This window comes from Lampetra planeri, chromosome 33, assembly GCF_965212315.1.
Source record: "Lampetra planeri chromosome 33, kcLamPlan1.2.h2, whole genome shotgun sequence".
NCBI lineage: Eukaryota > Metazoa > Chordata > Hyperoartia > Petromyzontiformes > Petromyzontidae > Lampetra > Lampetra planeri.
In genome coordinates, this window is record NC_136139.1 from 8,458,706 (window position 1) to 8,486,138 (window position 27,433).

The 27,433-nt window shown below is 47.6% G+C and overlaps 1 protein-coding gene across 1 annotated transcript in view; it reads left to right on the forward strand.

Annotated features, from left to right (window-relative positions):
• Window positions 1-223: 223 nt before the first annotated feature.
• Window positions 224-27,433, forward strand: part of LOC144729744 (calpain-9-like) — a 32,627-nt gene continuing 5,417 nt past the window's right edge. Inside the window, exons 1-16 of the mRNA XM_078610210.1 lie at window positions 224-742; window positions 7,164-7,233; window positions 8,186-8,304; window positions 9,272-9,405; window positions 10,004-10,172; window positions 11,017-11,100; window positions 12,800-12,885; window positions 14,888-14,965; window positions 15,439-15,602; window positions 17,266-17,429; window positions 19,744-19,952; window positions 21,735-21,771; window positions 22,592-22,669; window positions 24,672-24,729; window positions 26,608-26,672; window positions 27,270-27,338. Of these exons, the coding sequence (XP_078466336.1) occupies window positions 452-742; window positions 7,164-7,233; window positions 8,186-8,304; window positions 9,272-9,405; window positions 10,004-10,172; window positions 11,017-11,100; window positions 12,800-12,885; window positions 14,888-14,965; window positions 15,439-15,602; window positions 17,266-17,429; window positions 19,744-19,952; window positions 21,735-21,771; window positions 22,592-22,669; window positions 24,672-24,729; window positions 26,608-26,672; window positions 27,270-27,338 (1,875 nt within the window). The 5' untranslated portion in view covers window positions 224-451. The remainder of the gene's footprint in view (window positions 743-7,163; window positions 7,234-8,185; window positions 8,305-9,271; window positions 9,406-10,003; window positions 10,173-11,016; window positions 11,101-12,799; window positions 12,886-14,887; window positions 14,966-15,438; window positions 15,603-17,265; window positions 17,430-19,743; window positions 19,953-21,734; window positions 21,772-22,591; window positions 22,670-24,671; window positions 24,730-26,607; window positions 26,673-27,269; window positions 27,339-27,433) is intronic.

The window sequence follows — 27,433 nt, forward strand, 5'->3', positions numbered from 1 at the left end:
TTACCCTGGCCACAGCTGTAGCGAGGGGCATACTGCACATACAAAAGTATATTTTCCGGGTCGCAGAGCTGGGTGAAAAAAATCCCTGACTGTTGCATGGCAGAGAGAGAGAGATGGGGTGGGGTGGGAGCTCTGTGCTTGACTCGGATGGGTGGAGTCGCAACCCGGACCAGCCCAAACCGACCCAGCCCAGTTTTTTTTGTTCCCTGCGCTCTCGGCAACAACTAAAGCGCATTAATAATGAAATAAAACACAACACAAACTCTGTTTCCCCGCATGACGTGTATCCTGCACGGAGCAAAGCGCACTCACAACCACAGGCAGCATCGCGATCATCATCACAATCACACGTTGACAGCTTATAAGCTAGCTAGACAGCCAAGCTTGGCTAACTAATTCCCCACACACACTAACAGGCTGCTACGGGGAACTCGAGAAGTTTTCGTAGAAGATGGCATTCTTCTCGACAGACAATCTAGGTGCCGGCGGTCGAGGGGGGAACGCGTCCGCTCTGCAGAATCCCGCGGCCGTGTTCGGTCCCCAGGAGCCCGGGGCCTTCAGCAACAGCGCCATCAGGAACAGGGGTGCCTTCGTGTGCCAGACGAAGCACAAGGCTTTCGCGGAGCTGAAGAGGGAGTGCCTGGCGAAAGGTGCCCTCTTTGAGGACGCGGAGTTCCCGGCCACGGACTCATCCCTGGGTCCGTCCTTCTCCGGACAACGACACCAGTGGAAGCGACCGCAGGTAAAAATGCATTTTCACAATGATATTCATCACGATAATCCATCATCAAATATCATCATCATTGAGATGTTGCCGTTGTGTGATGGAAAGTTAGCACACTGGACTTGTAATCCAGAGGTGTGGCCGGTCAGATTTCGGTCGATGTCCCGGTGCGCCGGTTGAAATAAATTATAAGTTTTGTTTAAATTCCACCCGCTCCATCATTCATCAGTGGATTAACAAAGGTGCGTAAGTGTACACCATTATCATCATACCCAAGATACGAACACTCAGTGCGTTATCACCATCAGTGTGTTATGGCCTTTAAAGTTTTCAATAGCACAGCGACCATGTGCGTGTCGGCGTGACGCTACCGTTGAGAGAGTCACCCTCATCAACATGATGTCGGGAAGGAGTAAGAACACTGTTGCGGATGATCCTCCTGTCATCGTCATCATTAACATCATCATCTTGTCAGAAGTAATGGCACCGTAGATGGAAGCTCCATCATCAAGATGAAACAGAAGTGCTGTACTGTAGAGTGTATCTCATCATCCGCGATTGAATTACAACAAGGTGAACATTGCACCGTATTAGTACACACATTCGCATCACTGTCAGGCGTAAGAGCACGATCATAGAGTGCATACTCATAATCGTCACGACTGTCCTCTGAAATTCTTCACCGGCCACCAGCAAGCCCTCATCCAGCAGTGGAAGCGCTTAGAAAGTGTTCAAAAGTAGTTAAATGATCCATCGCTTGATTGAATGGCATGTACACGCTTCACAAAGTCTCAATTCATAACCGCAGTGCCCGTCACACCGAGGCTCAAAGAATGATCATGACACTTTCACTGTCACTTGTAATTCCAGATTCCTGAACGTGTGCTTGTGTTGCATAAGCAGCTCACTTCTGATTATGAACCAGGTCGCAAATATTTAGACAAATGTCCGTTTCTGTCGCATTTTACCAACCTCATCATACCATCATCAGCCATGGTCGATCTACCGCTCGATGAAGCCGCCACTACACCTCATGATCCTGCGATAATCCGCCTCGCCACCTGCACATTAACGGATTTCATTGTTCGATCCCGTCGATGGATGTCCTTCCTCACGCGTGTTCAATTCCTTGGCCGCCATACCGTCAGAATTCCTTGATCACTGCCCGCCCGCAATCCCCTTCTGGAGACGTGCCCAGCCCAAGCCTTACTTAGTGCCTCCGGTTTAGCACGGTTGGTTACGTACGGTGCGAAAGAAGTTCAACATACGTACACACATAATGCTGCCGAGATCGGATTATATTGTCTAATCCAGTGTTCCTCACCAATTTTCAGAGGTGGGGGGGGGGGGGGGCACTTTCGCCGATAAGACATCATCAGTGTGAGGGCCGGCACACCACCTGCAAGGTGGCGGTGTTGTCACTCGTTGTGTGCTGTCGGGGGCCCGCAGGTCAGGGGCCGCATAAAAGGCCACCAGGGGCCACACAAAAGGCCAACAACATGTTCCTATTTCGATTTAAAGCTTTCGTGACTGCAGGGATTCATCTTCTTGGTTCTTTCGGTAAAGTCACGTAGAATGGAAATAATAAAATAATAAAAATAAAACATAATAAAATAATCCTCACGACGTTTCGGCCACAACGCAAGCAGCCGTCCTCAGGTGAAGAATAGGTCTGTCGAGAAGACAGAGTCTGAATGAAACAATCCCAGGCTGGTTGTTTCATTCAGACTCTGTCTTCTTTATTATTTCCATTCTACGTGACTTTACCGAAAGAACCAAGAAGAACATGTTCCTATTATATCTTTCAATAGGAACAACTTTTAAAAAAAAAAGTTAATTAGCCAATAGGGATTCCGGCCCACGTAGTTTTTTGTTTGTTTTACGAAGTGATTAGCTGGTTAACAATCTCGTGATACTGCCTTGACGAGATGTGCATACGGACATATAACCAACACTCAAACAAATGTGTCAAATCACTGCCCTAAGAGAAAATGTATTTTTTAAAAAGATAAAATGTCGGGCAACGTCTCTTCTCCATAGCACAGCAATGATTCGCTTCGGGTGCACGTTACGGCATGGAGGGGGGGGAGGGAGGTTGTCTGAATTCCAAGACAAGAATTTTACGCACAACGCTGTTAATTTAAAACATACACACACACACGACAGCTGATTTTGAAGTCTGACATGAACACAGCACGGTGAGAACAGAGCGAGCAGACTAATCATCCGCCATGGTCAATCCACTGCTGGATGAAGGCTTCGCCAAGCCGGGCGGTGGTGGTGCACGCCCGTAATCAAAACCGTGGAGGCGAGGGTTTCGTGGATCACACACAAATGTCGCAGAAACTCCCTTCCCGTGCGTGTCGATGGAGGAGCCGTTGCCCTTGCTCGCCGGGAGAAAGTGTTACAGCTCGGTGCGGACTCCCACCTGTTCCATCTGTATGGGATGGAGTGTTTCAACCCCTTCCACGCGCGGGGTTTTCTCCCGGCGCTCTGATTTCCACTCACATGCAAACAGCCATTGATTAAATTTCGATTGAAAGCTTTCGTGACTGCAGGGATTCATCTTCTTGGTTCTTTCGGTAAAGTCACGTAGAATGGAAGTAATAGAACAGGTCTGTCTTCTCGACAGACCTGTTCTCCACCTGAGGACGGCTGCTTGCGTTGTGGCCGAAACGTCGTGAGAATTATTTTATTATGTTTAATTTTTATTATTTTATTATTTCCATTCTACGTGACTTTACCGAAAGAACCAAGAAGATGAGCCATTGATTACTCTTTGGTTCTTTCGGTAAAGTAACGTAGAAATAAAAGAAATAATAGAATACGACGTTTCGATTGCAACACAAGCCATTGATTGGTTGATAACATCTTTATATATATAGAACAGCGAGGTCACCGCCTGGCTGCCTTCCGGCTTGTCTGTGCTTCCTCGGCGATTTCGAGACGCAGTTTTGAGTGAATGACGCTTTGTTAAACTTAAAATTATAAAACACGAGGCCGCAGTCACCGCTCACGCAACTACGGTTGAGTATTGCAACCTCTGATTTTCTAAATTTCGTGTGCTATTGAACCCGCGTATTCATCGCATCATCTATCGGTGTACTTTGCCGATAAATAATCAAGTTGCACATAATGGGCGTGCAACAACTGACCACCCCCAAATATTTAATCGATTGTCACAATTCGTATCTGTTGTATATACTGTTAGAGCAATAGCGTCACGTGCCTCACCCCTCTAGCCACCAGAGGCCGTTATATTGACCGACAAAAATCGATTCTTCAATTGAATCGTCACCATCATACGTAAATGATATAGAGGAATTTAGTAATATGCTAAATTCCTCTGTTGATATGCAAATTCCTTTGTCAAGGCGCCCTTCCTCCCCTAACCCAGCTTAAATATACGCTGCCAAACTTGGTGGTGTTCATTCAGACGCTGTCTTTCCGACAGACCTGTTCTTCACCTGAGGACGGCTGCTTGCGTTGTGGCCGAAACGTCGTGAGAATTGTATTTTATTGTTTTATTTGTATTATTTTATTATTTCCCTTCTACGTGACTTTACCGAAAGAACCAAGAAGATGAATCCCTGCAGTCACGAAAGCTTTAAATCGAGATATAGAGGAAATTATTGTTATATACTCCCTACTGTGTACACATGTGTACCGGGAACACACAGACCCATGTAAGAGAACACTAGAGTGTGTGTTGAAGTGGGCACAGCAATACATCTGAAGCCACGACGCTAGTTACTGTTGTTGCTCCCCACGGAAGGCAGATCAAATTCAGAAATCCCTCGACGCAGTGGTTAAACGCATCGTGCCATGAAACCGGTTACCCGAGTTCCATTGGCAACCACAGCCGATGTCCGATGTCCTGGGATTAGGGGCCGTCCATAAATGACGTCACGCACCTAGGGGGGGGGGGTCAGACATTTGTGACGATGTGTGACGAGCGGGGGGGGGGTTTGAGAAATGTGACGTCACATCCAAATGCGCAACTTTAAATAAATATAGACAACACGTTCTACTTAATTAAATAGACTTTGTAATCAATGTTTTCTCCTACAACATCAGCGTGCAGCGCTACAATGACAATAGTTTAAAGCGATTTGAAGCATGTTTTATTTATTTGGGGGGGGGGGGCAGAGCTTTGTGACGTCATATTTGAGGGGGGGTCTAACTTTTTGTGACGCCGTGTGACGAGAGGGGGGGGGGGTAAAAAAATCGTCCAAAATCGCGTGACGTCATTTATGCACGGCCCCTTACCACTTCAACAACCCGCACCGGTCAGCGCGGTCAAGTTATGGGGGAAAACAACTCCATGTGCATCATGGGGAGGCCTTCATCCAGCAGTGGATCGGCAAAGTGCTGTCACAGATTCACTTTCGCACGTTTGATTAGCGTCAACGGCCCCCTTGGCCTGCGTCCCGACACACTGCAAGATGCCGCTTGCCCAGAGCCGCAAGACGCCACTTGCCGTGGAACTGCCGCGAAGCTGACAACGCCCTGGCCATGTCAACCCACGCCTCTGACAATGCAGTGTCCGCGCTGTGTAGCGGCATGCCTGAGTAGAGACCAACGTTCCGTGGAGAAAGCGGAGTGAGACTATTTAAATGTAACGAACGCCACTGTACGCTCCCATTATTTGCGTTGCGTGCTTGAATGGGGAATCGTGCGAACATTTTATTTATTTATTTTACCAGCTAATGCCCCACTGAGCTATACGGCTCTTTTGCAGAAGCGGCCTGGCCACAAATGATAGCGCAACGAAGTTGCTTATCACGTGGGAATTGATCGCAGCCAAATACTCGGGCCTACGATCAGCACGGTTTGTTACATACAGAAGTTCAACATTCATACATGCTATATACATACTCCCCCTGAACTTGTATTTAAGAACTTGCATCTTGGAATCCCTGCCTCACTTGATACAGCAAATCTGGCTGTGACGGTCCCACCTGATGACGGAGACTTGTGTTGCCTCCGAAACGTCGTGATTTTTATTATTATTAATTTTAATTTTATTTTTTACCTACGTGACTTTACCGAAAAAACTAAGAGTATGAATCCTTGCAGTCACGAAAGCTTAAAATCTAGAATTCATACATACTCTAAACGCACGTTTCTAATTTCCATCATGGTGCTGTTCGTAAGAGGCGGCCATGGAGTAATTGGTGACCACAATGGAATTCCAATGCAAAGGTCCCCGGTTCGTTTTTGTTCTCCAGGCACGGGTAGTTGAAACAATGTGGAATTTCCTTAAATCCTCACCGCCGCATCTGTCCATCCAACTGTTCGGTGGGGGTAAAGTGTCGGCAACTCCCATCTTTTACAAGACGATCGACCACAACGTGGAACAGCTGGCCAAAATACCATCGAGGGCAGGTGTGAGCAAGCAAAATAACAAGAAGAGCTATTTTCTTCGAAGTCGGTTAAAAAAACCCTACATATTTCGAGAGCTGCAACGCGTGTGAATACAACGGGACGGTACTTAATGAATACCGTCAAGCAGAGGTGGGACAAAGTCATTGTTATGCAAGTCCAAGTCGAGTCGCAAGTCATCAAATTCATGACTCGAGTCTGACTCGAGTCCAAGTCACATGACTCGAGTCCACATCTCATAGGTGGGACAAAGTCATTGTTATGCAAGTCCAAGTCGAGTCGCAAGTCATCAAATTCATGACTCGAGTCTGACTCGAGTCCAAGTCACATGACTCGAGTCCACACCTCTGCCGTCAAGCCATGTGTTTTTGTAATCACTATTCTGAAAATAATTAGGAGGAATTTATTTTATACCTACGTGACTTTACCGAAAGAACCAAAGAGCATTGGATCCCTGCAGTCACGAAAACTTCAAATCTAGAATAATTAGGAGGGTTGTTTTTTTAAGGTGTAATTATAGTGTCGGGAGAGCCTCGAAGCGCATTCGTCTCCGGAGCTGCAGGTAACCGACCTCTGACCTCCTTCTGACGGTGGGGTAGAGTGGCGGGCTTCTCGAGAGCTGCCTGTAGTGGAGGCTCTTTTTAAAAATCCTTTATATTAAGTTCACTTGCTTGCTTGCTTGCACGCTTACGACCGTGCAAATCTTTCGGTCGTTTTTTAACCCACTTCCCATGGTCCAATCGAGCTGACATTTTGCACACAGACTCGTTGTGCATGACAATTTATTTTCGTGAAAAATTTTTTCCATAACTTTACACTTTTTAGGAATTTTTGTAAAATATTGAATTACCAATTGCTTAATGGTGGCAGGCAATCATCTGACCCATAGGTGGCAGCCATCTCAAGCCAGAGGACGAGAGGACTCTAGCCGCCACGCATATAAAGGATTTATAGTGAAAAACTTTGTTTTTACGGGTTCATTTTTTGCCGGCCAGCAGTGGTTTGAGCGAGAAAATGTGCAGGGCTGCACCTTTACACCTTGCACTGTTTGCAGGAGATCGTTCAAAACCCGGAGTTCATCGTGGATGGTGCCACAAGAACGGACATTAAACAGGGCGCTTTGGGTAAGGCACGTGGCAGAAGATGAAATTGTAACATCGTGTGCGTGTGTGTGAGCTGAATGGGGCGTGGTAGTGTATCGGTTAGCGCTCTGCGCTACGAACCCAGCGACCCGAGTTTGATTCCCACCACTAGTGACAATTATCTGAACTGGTCCTGGGGCTCCCCTACATCGATTCAGCCTCAAATGAGTACTCGGTGTGGTATGTTAGCATCGCCGCTAGGGAGACAAAAGCGGGCGGGCGTGGTGCTGGCGACCCACCCCTCATGTGCCGTGCCAGCCTTCATAGGTGCTCGCTAACAACCCTTTGCCCAAAAGTCTGCTAAGACTACACGGGAGGTCTTTTCCTTTATCCCATATAACAAATGAACACTCATTACAACTAGGATAATGACAATGTGTGTGTGTGTGCGTGTCCTTTGGGATGGTATCTGCAAGCCATCTCAGTTCGCCCATAACACCTGGGGCTGTTCCTTGACCTCCTGTCAGCGAATCTTCGATGCTTCACATGGCCTCGATTTTGTACCGAGATTTATTTTGAGTGTCATTGCATGGTCACGAGCACAACCATCACCACCACGACCACATAGTCCATGTTTCATTTGTCGCTACCACCTGGGCTGGCATCACTTTCGTGGCCCCACATTTCCTTACGTGGCCGATAACTAACAGTGAATTGATTTCACAACCATTTGAAATGAATGGGGCTTGTCAGGTAATTAACTCTTATTGGCCATATAAATACATCGATACTGCTAAAGCTTTGCAGCCGTAGGTGGTACCAATTTCTGCACTGGCCCACGGAGCAGGCAGTGCAGCGCCAGGAATGCACTGTTGCTCTAACAAGCTCAGGGCAAGTGGGACCGAGGCTGAGTGCATCTCACACCCCCCCACAACCCCCCTGCCACCTGCGTCTCGACTGAACCGACCGCTCTGAATTCCGCGCGGTTCACCAGGTGACTGTTGGCTGCTGGCTGCCATCGCGTCACTGACACTCAACGATCAACTGCTGGCGAAGGTGGTGCCCCCGGGCCAGAACTTCAGGGATGGCTACGCTGGAATATTCCACTTCCAGGCAAGTCTCTCAATATACACAGGGAGATCCATTTAGAGATAATAAAAAGTCAATAAGTGATGTATGTGTATCAATAGACCTCCTTTGCCAGTACCAAAATATAATAATAATAGGGGTTTTCCCCTTTTTCTGGCAACAAAACTGAAACTTTTTTACGAGGATTCATGTCTGCATTAACCACAATACTTGCAGGCGTTTTGGCGTCCTCTGCATTTTCACTGCAAGTATTGTGGTTAATGCAGACATGAATCCATCCCTTAAAAAGGTTTCAGTTTGTTGCCAGAAAAAAGGGGAAAAACATATTATTATGTTGTATGTGTATTTATGAAAAACCCTATTATTATTATGTATGTGTATTTACGTATATTGTGGGGAGCGGTAGTGTATCGGTTACCGCTCTGTGCTACGAACCTAGCGACCCAACTTTGATTCCCTCTCACGGCCAACACCAGTGGCAATTATCTGTACCGGTCCTGGGTCGGCTCAGCCTCAAATGAGTAACTGGTGCAGTGTGTAAACATCACCACTGCGGAGACAAAGGCGGCCGAACGTGGTGCTGGCCAACCACCCTCTCATGTGCCGTGCCGTCCTTCATAGGTGCTCGCTAACAGAACTCGTCCCAACAATCTGTTAAGGCTATACCAGGGATCTTTGTCTTTGTAGGGAGCGGTAGTGCAAAGGTTAGCACACTGCTCAATGAACCCGGCAGCCCGAGTTCAATTCCCGCTCATGGCCAACATCAGTGACGATTATCCGAACCGATCATGGGAAGTCGACACAGCCTCAAATGAGTACCTTGTGCGATGTGTAACCATTGTCATTGTGGAGACAAAGGCGGTCGGGCGTGGTGCTGTCCACCTAACCCCTCATGTGCCGGGCCAGCCTTTATAGGTCCTTGCTAACAACATTTGCCCCGACAGTTTCTTCAGGCTAAACGGGGGCCTCTTTGTCTTCGTGTGTGCAAAAGTTCTGGCACTTTGGAGAGTGGATGGACGTCTTCATCGATGACCGACTTCCAACGAAGAATGGGCAGCTCGTGTTCGTGCACTCGGCCGACAAGCGCGAGTTCTGGAGCGCGCTGCTCGAGAAGGCGTACTCCAAGTGAGGATCATCATCATGAGCATCTCCACGAGCCTTGATCTGTCGACTTCTGAATGAGGGTCTTCTCCTCACACTGCTCGTTTGGCTGCCACTCTCATCATCTCCCCTTCTTGCCACGATGTGCCATACCCAAGCCAACTTATTTTTATAAAAATCAATGTGATGTCTACAACTTGTATATGTTCTATGTATGTGTTTTTTTTTTTGTTTTCTGTGCCTCAGTCGAACTCCAGGCACGCGCCTCTCCATGCTTCTTTGCACCATTTTCAACTTCCGTAAAAAAAATGTGCGAGCGGCAATATTTTCGATCCGATCCATATGGCATAGTAGATCTTTACTCATGACGAGCAAACAGTACGCGAGCTTGGGCAGGACACGTTGGTGGAAGGGATGATGGCCGGTGGCCAAGACTAGCGATGGAGTGGAAGCCAAAGGAACACTCCTAAGCAGATTTCCGCCGTGGAGACAGCGACAAAATCGACGCAACCCGCTTAGACGGACCGCTGCATCGAAGGATCTCGAGCGATGCCGTCGGCTTGTGGAGGACTTCATCCAGCGGTGGATTAAACCTGGCTCGTGTCCACCGCGCGGCACACAGGCTCAACGGCTCTTATGAGGCGCTCAAGGGCGGCAGCATTGCGGAGGCCATGGAGGACTTCACGGGGGGCGTGTACGAGCTGCTCGAGCTGAAGACCGCTCCACCCGACCTGTTCCGCATCATGTGCAAGGCGCGACAGAAGGGCTCCATGATGGGGTGCTCCATCGACGTGCGTGGAACTCCAACCCTGACCCTGGCGCAGACTCCAACTCCCAGCTCTGACCCTGACCTAGATTCCAACCCTGGCTACAATGCTAACCCTGATCCAAACTCCAACCCTGGCTCTAACTCTGACCCAATCTTCAACTCCCAGCTCTGACCCTGACCCCAATTCCAACCCTGGCTTTAACCCTGACCTAAACTCCAACCCCCAACTCTGACCCTGACCCCAATTCCAACCCTGGCTCTAACCCTGACCCAGACTCCAACCCCCAACTATGACCCTGACCCCAATTCCAACCCTGGCTCTAGCCTGAACTCCAAACCTAACTCCAACTATGAGCCTAAACCAATATCAACTCTAAACCTGGTCATAACCCCAGCTCTAACCCACCTCTCACCCGACCTTTATTCTACCTCACAATAATAACAATGGTGATTATTTGAATGATGAATATGCTATTATTTAATTTATTATTTTATCTTTAGACGTGACTTAACCGAAAGAACCAAAGAATAATTCCTGCAGTCACGAAAGCTCCAAAATTAAGAATGAATAAGGGTCTTCGGTAAAGCTGTTATCTTAAAAAAACGACGATTATGATAATGATGTGATACACTGTACGATAGAGTATATCACATCATCTTGTGGTGATTAGCACATTCGGCTACATATGCTGCGAAAGAAGTTTCAACATACATACATTACCTAGACTATATACCGATGATATGTACACTGGGACGATGAGCGCCGTGCTGTATGGCCATCATTACGGTTGAGGTGGTTGTTTGTGTGCAACTGTAGCGTCTAAACATGGTGGGTCTCCTGCTGCCTCCCCCCCCCCCCCCCGCAGGTGACGAATGCCTCCGAGTCTGAGGCGCGGACGTCAAATGGTCTCGTGAAGGGCCACGCGTATTCCATCACGGGGGTCGATGAGGTCAGAGCACAAAGCAACGTTACTCGTCTGTGGCTCCGGGAAAGCCCTCGCCGAGCCTCAAGGCTTTTTCTTTTTTTCAAACGAGGGTCCTGCATTCGGACTAATTCCATATTTAAATGAGGGATCTGGTGGTAATTTCGCTTCACGTGGCAGGAAGCCAGAATGCCCGGGAGAAAACCCGCCCTGAGTACGAGGGGATAACACAGTCGTGTTTACGAACCTATTTGCTGTACTGCCACATGCTGATCGCAATCGCAGCCCAGTCGATTTAAAAATTTTCAGAGCGCATTAAAATGAGCTCCGCCTGACGCACCGTCCCTGCCTTGAATCTGCATGGCTTAGACGTGCGCACCACCACGTCCTGCCCAGTGGTAACGCACCGAGCCATGAACCCGGCGACTTGAGTTCGAGAAGGGAGATGTAGGGTGGTGAGGAGGTGGGGGGACGGGGGCAAAGAGAGAGCAACACGGGAGAGAGCAGAGCAACACGGTGGCACAGCAGGTGAAAACAAAACAGCTAGAGCCCAGCAACGGCAACAAACAACTACAAACAACAAACAACAACAGCATCCCAGGCACAGCCGAGGCAGCCAGGACAGCATCAAAGATTCCCAGGGCTTTCACAGGGTGGCATTTTTATAGGCATTATAGATTTAAATATGTTGTTATTGAATACTGGGTGCCAGACTCCAATGTAATGTATTCTTTACAGGGCCTACTATACACAGTCAAGGAGATGCTACCATGGTGCAAAGGTTCATGCGCTGGACCTGCAATTCACAGGTCACCCGTTCAATAGCCTCTGTCCACCCAGCAGTACATCACGAATATCTCCACCAGACAAAAAACGGTCAATAGCAGGGTGCGTGTGGTGGGTTAAAGTGCGCAGGGACGTGCGGTCGGGGGAGGCAGGGGAGGCAGAGCCTCACCTGTCAAACGCCAATGAAAATAGCTGTTACGAAAAGTAAAAAAAAAGAATAATCAAATTAAAAAAATATTAAGATTTTTTCACTGATCTGTGTTATAAATGTCATTTCTGTATGATTCCAATCATTTTTATAGTCAAAATCGCCAAATGTGCGGAGCTCGGGGGCAAATACAGGAAGAGACGAGAGGTGAGGCAGCGACGAGCTCAGCCTCCCCTCTGATTACGCAACCCCTCAGTAACTGGATGGAGCGCGGGCAATAAGCGTGTGCCTGTTACTATCTCAGTATGTCACCAATGTAATATTTGTAGACCCCTTCATTTCATGTCCTCGCCTTCCATACTCCAGGTAATTTACTTCACATATGTGTATATAGATATTTAGGCTCGCTGGTCTCGTCGTGAAACTGCAATGAAAAAGCACCAGGGGAGGCAGCTATCACATCTGCCTCACTGAGGGGGATGTGTCTAACACGCCCCCCTCAGTGAGGACACGCCCCCTCCGTGAGGATACGCCCCCCCCTCCGTGAGGCCACGCCCCCTCAGTGTGTAAATCTGGCTCTGACACGAGCCAGTGCCTCCCCAGCCATTGACCTCACCGCACGTCCCTGAAGTGTGGCTACCCCGACCTCTTCCAAAGACGTCCGACCAGCATGCAGGAGTAGGCCCGATACCTGGGGGCGCTTCCGCCGCCAGCAGTGACGCTGAGCAAGACATTGCAGGGCTGCGCCTTTACCTCGTACGCAGTTAACCCCGTCAAGGTGTGCGCGTGCAGGTGAACTACCGTGGCCAGAAGGTGAAGCTGCTCCGCATCCGCAACCCTTGGGGCGAGGTGGAGTGGAACGGTGCCTGGAGCGATCAGTGAGGATGCATTTTGTTAAAACTCTTATTTTGTCCTTCCCCCACCCCCCGATTTATCCCAAGTAAATTCTGATCAAGCCAGTGATAACTCAAGAGGATCAGGAAAAAAATGACAAAAGCGATGACGTTAAAATATATTTTTTTCTCCGTACATTTTATTTCAGCAGGAAGGGCCCAATACGCTGTTAGGCTCTATTTCATGGGTATCGTGTTCTTGAAAAACGAATTGCAACGATGGATCAAAGAGAAGTCAGGGCAAAAACAACGGCGTTAGAAAATAAATCGGAAACAGTGCATGAACGTACTCTATGTTGAATTAAGTATATTTCCAGTCACAAAAGTTGACTGGGAAAAAATACTTGGACAAACCGTTCATAGTCAAATTAACATGGTCTTAGACTGTGTAACTAATTCATCCCTATCGTCTCAATTGTAGAGGCCAGTGTTCTTCATTGTAAGGCCCCGCGGGCCACTGGCGGCCCCTGGTGACCTTTCGTGCACCCCCTGACGTGCGGCACCCAACAATACACAACGAGTGAAAACACCTCCCATCGTCATTGTGCTGCGATCAAACCCCAATGGTTTCAAATGTGTGGCGGCCCTCACACCGATGATGTGTTATCGCCGCAAATGGCCCCCATCTGAGAATGAGTGAAGAAAAACTGGTATAGGCCATCTCATTTGTACCCGTGGCCTCCGAATATCCTGGCACGTTTCCACTGCCTCGTTTGTACTGTCGGCTCATCTGTCTTGTTTGCACGTCTCGTTCGTTTCGTCAAGTACGTACATTGAACTTCTTTCGCGCTGTACGTAGCCAACCGTGCTAATCGGAGGTACGGACGAAGGACAACAAACTGAACAACACAAAACAGTTCTAAAATAATTAGCGTTTGATAATCATTCTCACGGTTCGTGTAAACCATTTACTGTTACGCATTACATTTGACATCTATTTTAATCGATGAATCGATGCTTCCCATAACATGCTGCCGCCAACGAGTAAGCACGCCTGACCACTTGACCGTCTGTTAAACCGGATCCGCCTGTTGGTCAGCGCTTTCCAACCGTCTGCCAAGCTGATTGATCGGTACAAATGGTCAAAATCTCAATAACATCTCCATAAAATGCTATCCTAATAGACGATGTTTCTGTCTATGGCCCTACTTCATTGTAGAGAGATCAGGGCCAATGCATGAGATGTCACCGATGATAGTTTTAGACTGTAGGACCACAGTGCTACTGACGAATGTGTTTGTTGTTGTTATTTGCGCTTGTGCACCACTGCCAATGTAGAAGCATGACAATATTGTTTCGCTTCAGTGCGGTCGTCAGCTGGTCTGTTCACCAGTCAGCCAGAAATCCTGTCGACGAGCCAGTCACAAGCGTCTTAACAATTCACATCATCCGGAATTCAATTAATTGTCATAATTCAGGGTCATCATTGAATTGCAGAATTTAAAAAATAATTTGTACACTGTCACTGACTATTTTCTATCTCGTCTAGTACATCAATTTAATTGGTTTCATTATTATAAAAGTAACATCTATGAGACCCTTTTTTGCCAGTATGAAGATGATGGAAAAAATAGGCTTCATCCTTTCGAGCAAGAAGTCAGGCGTTGACATGTTGAAACACCAACTAGACACCCATCATCATCTTGATAATTGCAACAAAAAAAGGGTTCCATAGATATAACTGCTCAAACGGAGCTATTGACGCTTTGATATTTTTGCATTGCCCTTGTGATGCTCGCTTTTGGCGCACTTTGGTCTCACGCTGGTGAGACGACGCCATACAGGAGGCTGCCTCTAGTGTAGGCCGTAAAATTTCAAAGACAACGCGTATAAATATTATTATTATCAAAACACGTTTGTTTCCATGCTTTTACCACAAGCATGATGTGCGCTCAATGCAGACTTGACGCCGAAAATCAACAGTTGCCTAAAAGTGTGCATAAATATTGATCCTTACACGTGTGCCAATGGCTGTCGATGTACTCAGCGCCCCGGAGTGGAAGGCCCTGGATCAGGGAGAGAGGAACCGGCTGCAGCAAGTGATGGCGGAGGATGGAGAGTTCTGGTAGGGATGCATTTGATCCTTTTGGCGTGCAATATTGTGGATTATCGGATAAATATAAATGTTTTACTCTTTACCGTTGTGCGAATATCTCTCCAATGAGGTTTCAGTTTTCGGACCACGTGCTGGGAATTATTCAGTTCAGGAACGATTCAGTTCGGGAACAATTCGGTTCGGGAACAATTTGGTTCTCAGAGAAGCTCCCAGCCCGTGGAATGAAACGTCAGACATCGCGCCCAACAATGAGCGGTATGACCCGAAAAAGCTTTGGAGAGATAAGCAGCACGATCGTGAAAAACCTACGCAGTAGTTTGGGAAACATCATTGCTCTACTCCCTCTTTTGTTTCATTCTCCACTTTTCCCTCTCCTCGTTTTATTTTACCGTTCCTGAATTCAACGTGCTGTTTAATATTTACCTGGGCCAATTGCTCACACAAAACGACAACGACAATCACAACAAACGCGACGGCTGCAGGATGTCGTTCGACGACTTCATGCGGTATTTCACGAAGATGGAGATCTGCAACCTGACCCCGGACCGTGTGGAGCGCGAAGGCGACCCGCGCTACTGGACCGTCACGGTGCACGATGGTCGCTGGCTCAAGGGCTGCACCGCCGGCGGATGCCGCAACTTCCCCGGTACCTCCCGTCGACGAGTTTGCATCCAGGTTACACCTTCGAAGCTACCCCCTCCAACACCCCCGCTCCTCGTCCGCCCCCAGTTTCCGTGCATTACCCTACCAGTAGAGGAGGCTTCGGCACGTGTCGATACGGGGACTGCACGCTCTGACCATGTCCGTCTGGTGCTCGCTGAGCTGCATTAGCTTCCGGTTGCTGAACGAATACGTTATAAGGTTGCACTCATTACACACAAAGTGCTTGCCACAAATGAACCACAATACCTTGCTGAGCACAAACCATCACCATGCGAACTCCGGTCATCCTCGCAGTGGATTTTGGCTCACCAACGAACACAGATGGTCACTGCATAGCTCGCTTTCAGATGTGCTTCTGCGGCCGTCTGGAACGCTCTTGCTTCCGATATTAGGAAGCCACTGGAGCTATGCACTTTTGAATCAACTAAATTGAAAACTCATTTCTTTAAAACTGCTTCCCGCTCATGACCAACAACAGTGGCGAATATTTGAACCGGTCCCTTGCCTGCCCTGGGTCAACCCAACTTTAGATGAGCACCTGGTCCAGTGACAAAGGCCACCGGGCGTGGTGCTGGCCACTCGCCACCACCGCATGTGGTGTGCCATCTTTTTTTTCAACTCAACCCGAGCTCGGTACGTAGCACCAATCACAGAATAAGAAGGGGGTGAGAGGGGGGGGGCAAAGATTCCACGAACAAAAGTCTGAGATCGGCCCACCCAGGTGGGGGCCACTAGCGGAGGAGTGAAAGTTGTGCGGTGCCATCCTCCTTAATAGGTGCTCGCTAACAACACTTAACCCAAGGTTGAGGCCAACGTTGGCATGTGGTTGAAATCAGAATCAGAAGTTTATTATCCGAGTAAATTACACAAGGAGCTTAAGGGCTCTTTTTCAAGGGTGACTGGGCCAGCACACAGACATGGCAGCAAGAATTTATGAACAAGATATAAATTCTTGTTTATTAGGACCGAAGCAGGAGGATTTCTCCACAACTCTGACTCTCTGCCTGATGATGCTGGTTGTAATTTGTGGTGAAACGTGGTACTCGAATTGTAAATGTTGTGGGTTTACTTTCAAAAACACCGGTGTGCTGAATTCGAATTGGCATGTTTGTTCACGTGACAAACCTTACTAATCGGCTGTGTCGGGTGGTGGCGGGTTTAACGATACATTTATATCTACGCGATCTAACCCAAATACCTGTATTATGGATAAGATATAAAATATTTTAAAAAATATTTAAAGTGAATAAATACTCTTTGGTTCTTTCGGTAAAGCCACGTAGGTATAAAATAAAATAAATCACGACGATTTGGGCGCAACACAAGTGTCCATCATCAGGTGGGAAAGCATGTCCTGCTGCTGAGGCAGACTGTTTTAAAAGGTTTGATGATGGATGCTTGTGTTGCGCCCGAAACGTCGTGATTTATTTTATTTTATACCTACGCGACTTTACCGAAAGAACCAAAGATTATGGATTCCTGCAGTCACGAAAGCTTCAAATCAAAAGTGAATAAAACCAAATGACCGTACAAAACAATTGCGTACATTCGCATTCGTATTGTTTCGACGTCGATGATGTATGCTTAAAGGAGCGCAGTGTAACCGTTGGCCCGCCGTTCCGTGTTCTTGTGAATCGGACCCACAGAGACGTTCTGGACCAACCCGCAGTTCCGTCTCAAGCTGCACAACGAGGACGACGAGGCGGACGAGACCGGCAGCAAGGCCTGCTCCTTCATCGTGGCGCTCATGCAGAAGAACATGCGCAAGCAGCAGCGCAACATGCTCACCATGGGCTACGCCATCTACAAGGCATGTCGAACACGAATAAAAGCCCACAGTTTCGATTTAAAGCTTTCGTGACTGCAGGGATTCATCTTCTTGGTTCTTTCGGTAAAGTCACGTAGAAGGGAAATAATAAAATAATAAAAATAAAACATAATAAAATAATTCTCACGACGTTTCGGCCACAACGCAAGCAGCCGTCCTCAGGTGGAGAACAGGTCTGTCTTTCCGACAGACCTGTGCCGAAACGTCGTGAGAATTATTTTATTATGTTTTATTTTTATTATTTTATTATTTCCCTTCTACGTGACTTTACCGAAAGAACCAAGAAGAAAAAAGCCCACAGCTTTTAATGTTACCAGTTTCCAGGCCCACTGAGCTATGCAAGCTCTTTTGCAGAGGCGACCTGGCCAGGAATGATTGCTCGACGAAGCGACTATAATAATCTCACCTCCGATTGGCACGGTTGACTGTGTATGCTGCCAACGAAAGTTCAACAACACATACACATACGTGTGGAAATTTACAGCGGCCAAATAATCTGAGTGCGTGTTTCTAAACACGTAGGGATAAATCCACATGATCACGGGGAGAACATGCAAACTCCAAATATGCATGCGTCAGGATTGGGATTGAACCCATGACCTCCTGTATACCGGGCGAGGCAGGTAACATCTTGCCACCGTGGCTATGACTGCTGCCACCGCCGGCTGTCCTAGACCAATGCGTGATTGTCTGTGACGAGGGATGAAATTATAAATAATTACACTGGTCAACATACTTTTTCTGGCATAAGGTATTCCAACGGTTGTAAGGTAATTTTGGGGTGCTGATTCCAAATCTGGCTTCAGTTTTTGTCTATCACATCAGGTTTTTGAGATATCAAATATTGCATTTTCAATCAAAACTGCAGAAGAAAAATATTAAATAAATGTGGATATCTACATAAAATGATATTATAAACACACTATCCTAAAAATACAGCACCATATTTTAACACTAAAGCAGTCACTGACTCGCAACAACTGTCAATCATAAGTGACAGAGTTAATTTCGGGTAAAATCAATAAAAATGGGGTATGCCGATAGCATAAAAATGAGATGTGATAGAGCAAATCTGAGATCAGATTTGGAATCAGCACCCTGAAATTAGTCTAAAACAGCTGCAAAAGTCCAGGCCAGAAAAAAATGGTTTTTTTTGTTGACCAGTGTTATTTAAGGAGAAGAATAATTACAGGTTATATAGCAGCACCTTTCATAAAATGTTAACGCTTTTTACATCAATGATATTTTGGGAGTGAGGGGGAGGGATAATAAGTGTCTGAATGAAAAGAAAAATGCTTTTCCATGCGAAATGTCATTAATCCGAAGATGCAGACCGAGATAGTTGAGATCCGTTATTAGACACTGCAGTCCACTGGGAACGATAACAAAAATTATAAACAAAATAACCCTCTCGTAACTTAGATATCACAGTCATCATTATCATCATGACAGTTTCTATCTTTATCACCATCTCGGAGATCAGTGCTTCATTTCAGCTGGGTATATCTGGTTCACGATTTATGTGCCCGGCACACCGCATCCAGTATACCTTTCTCTATGGTTGTGACTATCGGTGGCATGCTACCTATTCCGGTCTGCTAGCAAACCTGGAATATATTCGCTGACAAATGTAAACCTTGTCAGGAGTTCATCTTGGAGCAAAACGACCCATGACAGTCATCGTCATCACGGACGGCAGAGTGGCACATCGGTAACACAGCAAGAAGGGCCTGAGTTCGATTCCCAACTCGGGTGCCTTTCTGCGTGAAGTTTGTATGTCCTCCCACTGCTTTGCAGAGTGTGAGAGTGAGTGAGTGTGTGGAGTTTGTATGGTGTTTGTGCCCTACGAGAGGAGCGCCAGGCGGCTAAAATGCAGCAAGTTGGCACAGTAGGGGCTACAGCTGGTGCATCTAACAGTCATCTCAGTCAGCCAATCCATGGCACCTGGCTCTGTCCCGAGTCCTCCTGTCAGCGAGCCTTCAACACTTCACGTGGCCACAAAGTGCACCTAGCCTGGCACAGGCGTCGTGGTGACGTCATCGTCACTGAGTGGCGAATGGCGGGTATTGGTATTGGAGTTAGTACGGTCTCCCCGTGTTCTGTATGGAGTTTCCTCCGGGTTCCTCTCATAAGTAATAAAACACATACCATAGAGCATAACAATGCAACACACGGCAGAAAAATCACGCCTTCTTGTGACAAATTTGGTAGGACCCCTGCTGAGACTCAGTGAGGCTTTTCCTTCGTAAGCATGAATAATAAAAATCATCGTCGTCTCTCTCTGATGTCTATACAGATCCCCGATCAGACGGGCCCGATGCCCAAGGAGTTCTTCCTCTACAACGCCTCCAAGGCGCGCAGCCCTTCGTTCATCAACCTGCGCGAGGTGTCGCAGCGCTTCCGCCTGCCGGCGGGCGAGTACGTCATCGTGCCCTCCACCTTCGAGCCGCACCAGGAGGCCGACTTCCTCGTCCGCGTCTTCGCCGAGAAGCCCAACCGCTCCAAGTGCGTCGCGAGCGTGCGGCGACGCACGCTGGCACCTCGCGCCCCTTGCTGGAGAGAGAGAGCATTGTGTGGCCATAAAGGCTGGTATACTGATGCATTGAAAATACTCCAGCGCAATTGCCGCTGGAGGAAATAAAATTATAAAAGTAAAAAAAAAAGAGAGAGAGGAGAAAGAGGAGAGAGAAAGAGGAGAGAAAGAGGAGGGAGAGAGGAGAGAGAGGGCCAGGGTCGGAGCGAATTTCCCAAAAATGAGAGTCAACGCGTCGGTGCTTATCTCTCGTTTTACAGCCCCGAGACAGAGACGGTGCTTGGAGGGGAAATAAAACTGCAGGTCAACAACCGCTGTTGACTCCCCCCCCCCCCCCACAAAGCGGTTCGCATTGTATTGAGCCCTGAACGGGAGGGTTAACGATGATGAGTCGAAGCCCAACCAGGATTTGAGCTTGCAAACCTTTCCATTGCGAGCTTCTCACTCTTCTACTGAGCTACCGGCGTTGTTTCTCAGAGGGCAGTGTTGGCCGCTGTGGGGTGATGAAGTGCATCTTACTTGCCCTGGTGGCGGTGGTGTTGGTGCTGCTGCTAGTGCTGGTGCTGGGAGCGATGGTCGTGCTGCTACGGCTGGTGGTAGTTGTGTTGTTGGTGGTACTGGCGGTGGTATTATTGGTAGTAGCAATGGTGGTCCTGCCGGTGGTGGTGATGGTGCTGGTGGTGCTGATAGTTGTATTGGTCGTCATGCTGCTGGTGATGGTGGTGAGCGGCAGTGGTGGTGAGTGGTGGCAGATCACAGTCGAGCTCCCACCTCCCAGCCGCCGGGGCCATCTCACACGAACTCTCTGGTGGTGGTTTTGTTTTGGAGTGAACGATAACAACGGCGAGGATTGTTGCACAGTTAATATCACTGGGTGCCTTGCACATTTACATTGGCCTAAGGAAAGCTGAATTAGTCCTCTCTGGGCTGGGTAGGAACTTGACATTTGTTGGTTCAAGGACTGTCACAATAAGGGAGCAGTAACTTGTGCCCATCTGAAAGACGCTCCTGTCGAGAACTTAATTTCATTGCTCCATCTCCGCAGTCGACGTAACACCTCTGGTGCCATTCCCTCCTTGGCTCCCACTCTATCGTTAGATTCGACCATCGCTCATCGTCCCTTGTAGCGACGCGTTATGCCCAAGCCCATTCAAAGCAAAGTACTTTCTAATCAAACATAATGGGTGTTGCTCACAATATTATCCGCATTTGGTTACGCGCCTCGCTCACGAGGACGCTATACGCACCGCCCATCCGTCCCTCTACCACTGGAATCCAGTGCAGTCAAAAAGGCTCCGCAATTGCGCTCTTATCTCATCAATAATTCAGTCTCGAATCACTGCGGCAGAGTGGGGACAGCATTACGCGTCTATGTCTATTGACGATCCTTCATATGCGTGTGTGTGTGTACGTGTACAGATGTGTATATGGGGAGAGTTAGTGCGCTGCGCTACGAACCCGGCGACCCGAGTTCGATTCCTGTGCACGGCCAAGACCGGTGACGATTATTTGAACTGGTCATTGGCCTCCCCTAGGTCGACTCAGCGTCAAACGAGTGCCTACTATGGTGTGTTAACATCTGCAATGGGGAGACAAAGGCGGCCAGACGTGGTGTTGGCCACCCACCTTCTCGTGTGCCATGCCAGCCTTCATAGGCGCTCGCTTGCCCCAACAGTTTGTTAAGGCTATATAGGGGATCTTTTTCTTTGTCTACATCATGTGTGTGTTTTCTGTGGGTTCCCCCCCCCCCAAAGGGAATCGGATGACAAGATCGGAGCAGACATAGATTTGGTGAGTTCTAAATGAGTTGGGTGGAACGGTGGCACAATGGTTAGAGCACTGCGAATATGCACTGGCAGAGATAAGTGATCATTTTAACAAGTCCAACCGCACCACCCTGGACCCCCACCCCTCTACAATCCTACACTCACCAGAATGGTGAAGTATGGTCAAACTACCCCCCACAACTGAAGCTGTGTGGGGAGGCCTCCATTCTACAGTGGATTGACAAAAGGCAAAACAATATTATTTAATCTTCACTGTATCAGCCAGTACTGATTTCCTGCTTGGCCCTTGTAATGGAGATCACTTGTTTAAATCTATTATTTAAGCCATGTGTGCTTATATCCAAAGTAGCTTGCAACCGGTGTAGCACACTACTTACCGGTGTATGTAATGATGTGTAGCTTCTATCAAAACTGTGCTTTTATCAGAACTGTGCTTATGTACAGGGATCTAATGTCTTTGTATGAGAATTTGTTAAAATTATAAACTCTTTTTTATTTCACCAGGTAAGGTCCACAGAGCTATATCACTCTTCATGAGAAGTAACCTGGCCACAAATGATAGCTCAACGAAGTGGCTTATCACGTAGAAATGTATAGCAGCCAAATACTCTAAATTTATGTTGACTCTAAATGTGGAGGGAAAAACCGGAGGACCCAGAGAAAAATCCACGCAATCACCGGGAGAACATGCAAACTCCAAATATACAGGTGTTAGAGGTCGGGATTGGACCCACGACATCCTGTATACCAGGTGATGTAGTTAACATCTCCCCACCGTGGCGACCAACCTCTCCCCCCACCCCCGTGTGCTTTGTGTATTTCAGAATGATGTGGCCAAGCCTGGAACGGAAACCGAGGACGATCGTAAATTTAAAACCTTGTTCGGTCGGCTCGCAGGAGAGGTAAATCATCGGCATCAGAATAATCTTTTATTTTGACCGCAGGCGGAGGAATCCGATGAGCCTACGAAGCTTTCTTTTTTCCACAGATGTCCAGTATGGGGCGGGTCAGCGAGTTACGACAGCAAACAATACAAAATAACACATGATAGGAGTGAAAAATAGAGACAATGGTAAGCGAAGTCACTAAATATAAATAAGCGATGCATTCATTAATATGAGTCTGATTCATCAAGCTTGGGCAAGGCAGCAAAAATAACAACTAAACAGTCCCAGACCACATCAAGATAACACACAGTTCCTCAATAAAATGGCACATTATCAATAATAATTCACCATTCATACTAATACAGTAATATCAATTCACTGTTATCAGTAATACGGTAATACGAATTCATCGTTATCAGTAATACAGTAATAATGATTCCCTTTAGCTAGAAAAGCCTCGCCGAGTCTCAAAACGGGATGGTCCCGCCACTTTGGGATGTTTTGGCAAATTAAACGAGTGCTGGGCTCTGTGGGGTAGCAAACCGAAGAACCCGGAGAAAACCCACCACACGTACGAGTTGGTAACGAGCAGAGATCCGCACAGATGGATGCAAAAATCCACAGTTGTGCCGCCAAATCCTGGCCATGTCACAGCCCATGGCTATGACACCGGCTATTCAAGTACTAACCAGGCTCGACCCGGATTCGTTGAGATCTGGCGTGTTGAGGGCGATGTGGTCGGATGCAAATAAGCGTTGAAAGGGCCGGGCAGGAGCGCATTTTACTGCTCGTAAACGGGGTTCGCAGTTGGAACCCAGTGGCCGCCCCATTTAATACTGCGGGTGCATTGTTAACTGTGCATTTTTTGCCAACAGATCAACTTGTGCCGTCGACGCTGTCCAAATTTGCCAAAAAGCGTGGAAAATGACACTCAAATAATCACACGCAGCAACATCGCCCTAATTGTAGACTTGTAGACTATAGCTGTAAATAACAACATAGTGCCTCCCCCGATAGCCTGGTGCGACACGAATGGAACAAACACCAAATGCACTAAATTATTACGAAGCTATTATTATTATTATTAGATACTATTACTTTGGACGGGCTATGGAAACCACTTTCAAATATAAGATGAATATGTCTGGATATAAAGCGATGGTATTTTTTGGCAGGGGTGAGATCTGTATTTTCCATATGGGTCAGAGAACCGGCAGCTTGATGTCGCCAGAATCATTGAGACGGATGCTAAGAACTCGATGGCCAGGACAGGCTAAGAAATGCATATGTCCCAAAGTGAATAGTGCAGGGTACACATTCGTGGTTCTTTCGGTAAAGTCACGTAGAATGGAAATAATAAAATAATAAAAATAAAACATAATAAAATAATTCTCACGACGTTTCGGCCACAACGCATTCAGACTCTGTCTCCTCGACAGACCTGTTCTCCACCTGAGGACGGCTACTTGCGTTGTGGCCGAAACGTCGTGAGAATTATTTATTATGTTTATTTTTATTATTTTATTATTTCCATTCTACGTGACTTTACTGAAAGAACCAAGAAGATGAATCCCTGCAGTCACGAAAGCTTTAAATCGAAGTGCAGGGTACACTCTGTGGATGCGGTTGGGCCAAAACGGTTGCGCTGGGTGGGAGACGCGTGGGCAGGTTGGAGGAGGTCCGACTGCCGAGTCAGGCATTGGGGTGACCTGCGAGCATTCGCATTTCTGATGGACTGGACTCATAGGAGTGCGCGAGAACAATAGTTCAAACCAAGTGGAAGAGAAGACCTCAAGAGCAGTTGGTGGGTGGGATGAGGCTCTTGAGGGCAGATTGTGAGGGTCGCTGTGTGTCTACCGTGCAGCAGCTGCGGGCGGAGGGTTGAGAGCGTTGGCAGTGAGGCAAGGTGGCGATGGAGTTGGCATCATTGGCGGCTTTGGTCACGGTAACATCTCGATCTGATTGAAACTTCAGATATGAGGTCATTTTTGGTTTATTTATCATTTGTTTTATTCAGGACATGGAAATCAGCCCCAAAGAGCTGCAGGACATGCTAAACAAGATCACTGCCAAGCGTGAGTCACCGCGACACTCCACCCGCTTTGTCGCTCTTTGTGCAAACGCACGCATGTACGCACGTCCATGAGGTGATGTCTTACGCAGGTACGGTACGTGAACCTGGCCGTGCCCCTTGGCCGTGCGCGCGTTACTTTGAGTCGGAGTTGAAAATAGATGACTCTGCCACGCCGTCGTCGTTGAGCCCTGTGGGGCAACGTCACCACGTCGAAGCCACAGGCCCTGCTCAAGGGACGATGGCAGTCACGCGCAAACATCGGCCTGACGTGTAAATCGATGTGGGGGAATGCTCTTTCCGGATGATTCTAACCAATTAAACTCGAGTCACTCTTCCGAAAGACTTTGCCACCCGCTCGTTTGTATTGGACGTTATCACTTCGGAATTTTGGGAGGCAAAATGTTGTTAATTGGGAGAGGCGGTAATTTTTCTGAATGTCCTCGCCAAGCGAAAACATTGTTGGTTGGATGCATGTTTCCCTCCGACGATGGACGCTTGCGAACTCTGTACAAAGATTGTTGCAACCCGGTATTCCTGTTATGCAATGAATGCGCCACTGCAGTTTTGTGAGGACAAAATCAGGCGAGATGAATGTGGCGCGCTAAAATAATTCCTGGAATAATGTATTATCATATGGGAGTCACAGAAATTACTAGTCGCTTGAAATGTATTGTTCTACTCAGTATACAAACATCGAATCGCACGCTCATGTATAATTTTAGCACATTTTACATGCAAATAAAACCGGGGGGCCATGAGAGAATTGATTCTTCGATCAAATCTCTTCCCAGCTTCGTGACAATTTATCAAATCTCGGGAGTGGGCGAATCATCAAACGATTGTGCATGGACTAAAGATGAAGTGCAATGTGTATTAAATTCTACGACTGGCATTTAAAGCAATGAATAGAATGGCACCAGATTGCATATCGGCCTCCGCGTACAGTTTGGTCAGTTGATGGTAGTGACCGCTGCTGATGGTAGTGACCGCTGCTGATGGTAGTGACCGCTGCTGATGGTAGTGACCGCTGCTGATGGTAGTGACCGCTGCTGATGGTAGTGACCGCTGCTGATGGTAGTGACCGCTGCTGATGGTAGTGACCGCTGCTGATGGTAGTGACCGCTGCTGATGGTAGTGACCGCTGCTGATGGTAGTGACCGCTGCTGTGCATTGCGAGGTTTAAGGCTCAGTAGGAAAGGAGACGAGGTGGCTTCTTGTGTTCGGACCCCGCGACCGACCGTGGAACTCTGACCGATCGCATCAGAGGTTTCGCCCACAGCGACTACGTTTAAATCGAGGCTTGAGGCCTACTTCTATAATTTAGCCTTATGATTGTACTCTGGCATATTTTGACTATTATGCCATTTTAATAAATTCCCCTTCTCTTCATGTATTGCTATGTGTATATTATCTTAACTTGTGTACACTGGCCTTATGTACACTGGCCTTAAACCGCACGGTATGAATGGCACTCTGTAAATAAAGATTATCATTATTTTTATTGCAAAAAAAGAATTGGGGTGCCTTGATGGCAAGAAGTTAACTACCTCGCTTGGTATACAAGAGGTCGTGGGTTCGATCCCGACCCTGACGTCTGCTGCTGTATATTTGGAGTTTGCATGTTCTCCCCGTGGTCGTGTGGATTTTTTATCGGGGTCCTCCGGTTTTTCCCTCCTTATTTAGAATCAACGTGCATTCAGAGTATTTGGCTGCTATAAATTTGCACGCGATAAGCCACTTCTTTGAGCTATCATTTGCGGCCAGGTCGTTTCTGAAAAAGAGCTACGCAGCTCCGTGTGCCTTACCTGGTAAACCAAAAGTGGTTAGTTTTGTTTATTGCTATAAACACGTGGCGGTTTTGTACACGTGCTCGTTGCAGACGGTGAGCTGGAGTCGACCGGCTTCAGCATGCACGCGTGCCGCAGCATCGTCGCCCTCACGGACGTATCCTCACTCCACTGCCTCTTAACAACAACGACGACAAAAATAATAATAATAATAACAATAGTAAAGCCCAATACGTCCGTCAATAACTCTGAATGTGCGTTCCCTTAAAGAATAAACGGAAAGTAGGCGACGTTCTGGGCAGTGACCTTCGTCGTAGCGCACAATGGAGCATCGCAACATTATGTATTTGTGATAATGATAATAAATCTATTTGGAACGTGCACACATTTTGCAAAAACGGATAAAGTCGTCGTTCGACCGCGAAAATCGGAGGTGAGGAGCAGCCGGTCTTGTGGCTGTCCTCTGGGCACGTGTCTTTAGTCGAGCGAGAGACCAGAAAGCCTTAAACGGGGACGAAACCCAAAATAGTCAGCTTCACTGGGACGTAGGTATGTGTGTTGAACTTTTTTCGCACCGTACGTAGCCCACTTTGATAATCGGAGGATTGTGCTTGGATGGGTGGCCACCATGCATAACTGGAACCACGGGGTACCGTCACGGCCGCACCTGGATGTTCGGTGGCCTGACAGAGCGTCCGTATTTCACGTGAAGCGTGGTGGGATTTGGTGTTGGGGGCCTTAAATCTGCGCTCAGGTGGACGGCTCGGGGAAGCTGGGTCTGCAGGAGTTTCGCATCCTGTGGAACAAGATCAAGAAGTGGCAGGTGCGTACGCGGCTGCGCCAGCCTTGTCGAAATCTCAAATGCCGCTCGTCGTTACGATCCCACAAAGCGGGTGTCATGGGCTGCTGCCGGGCTTC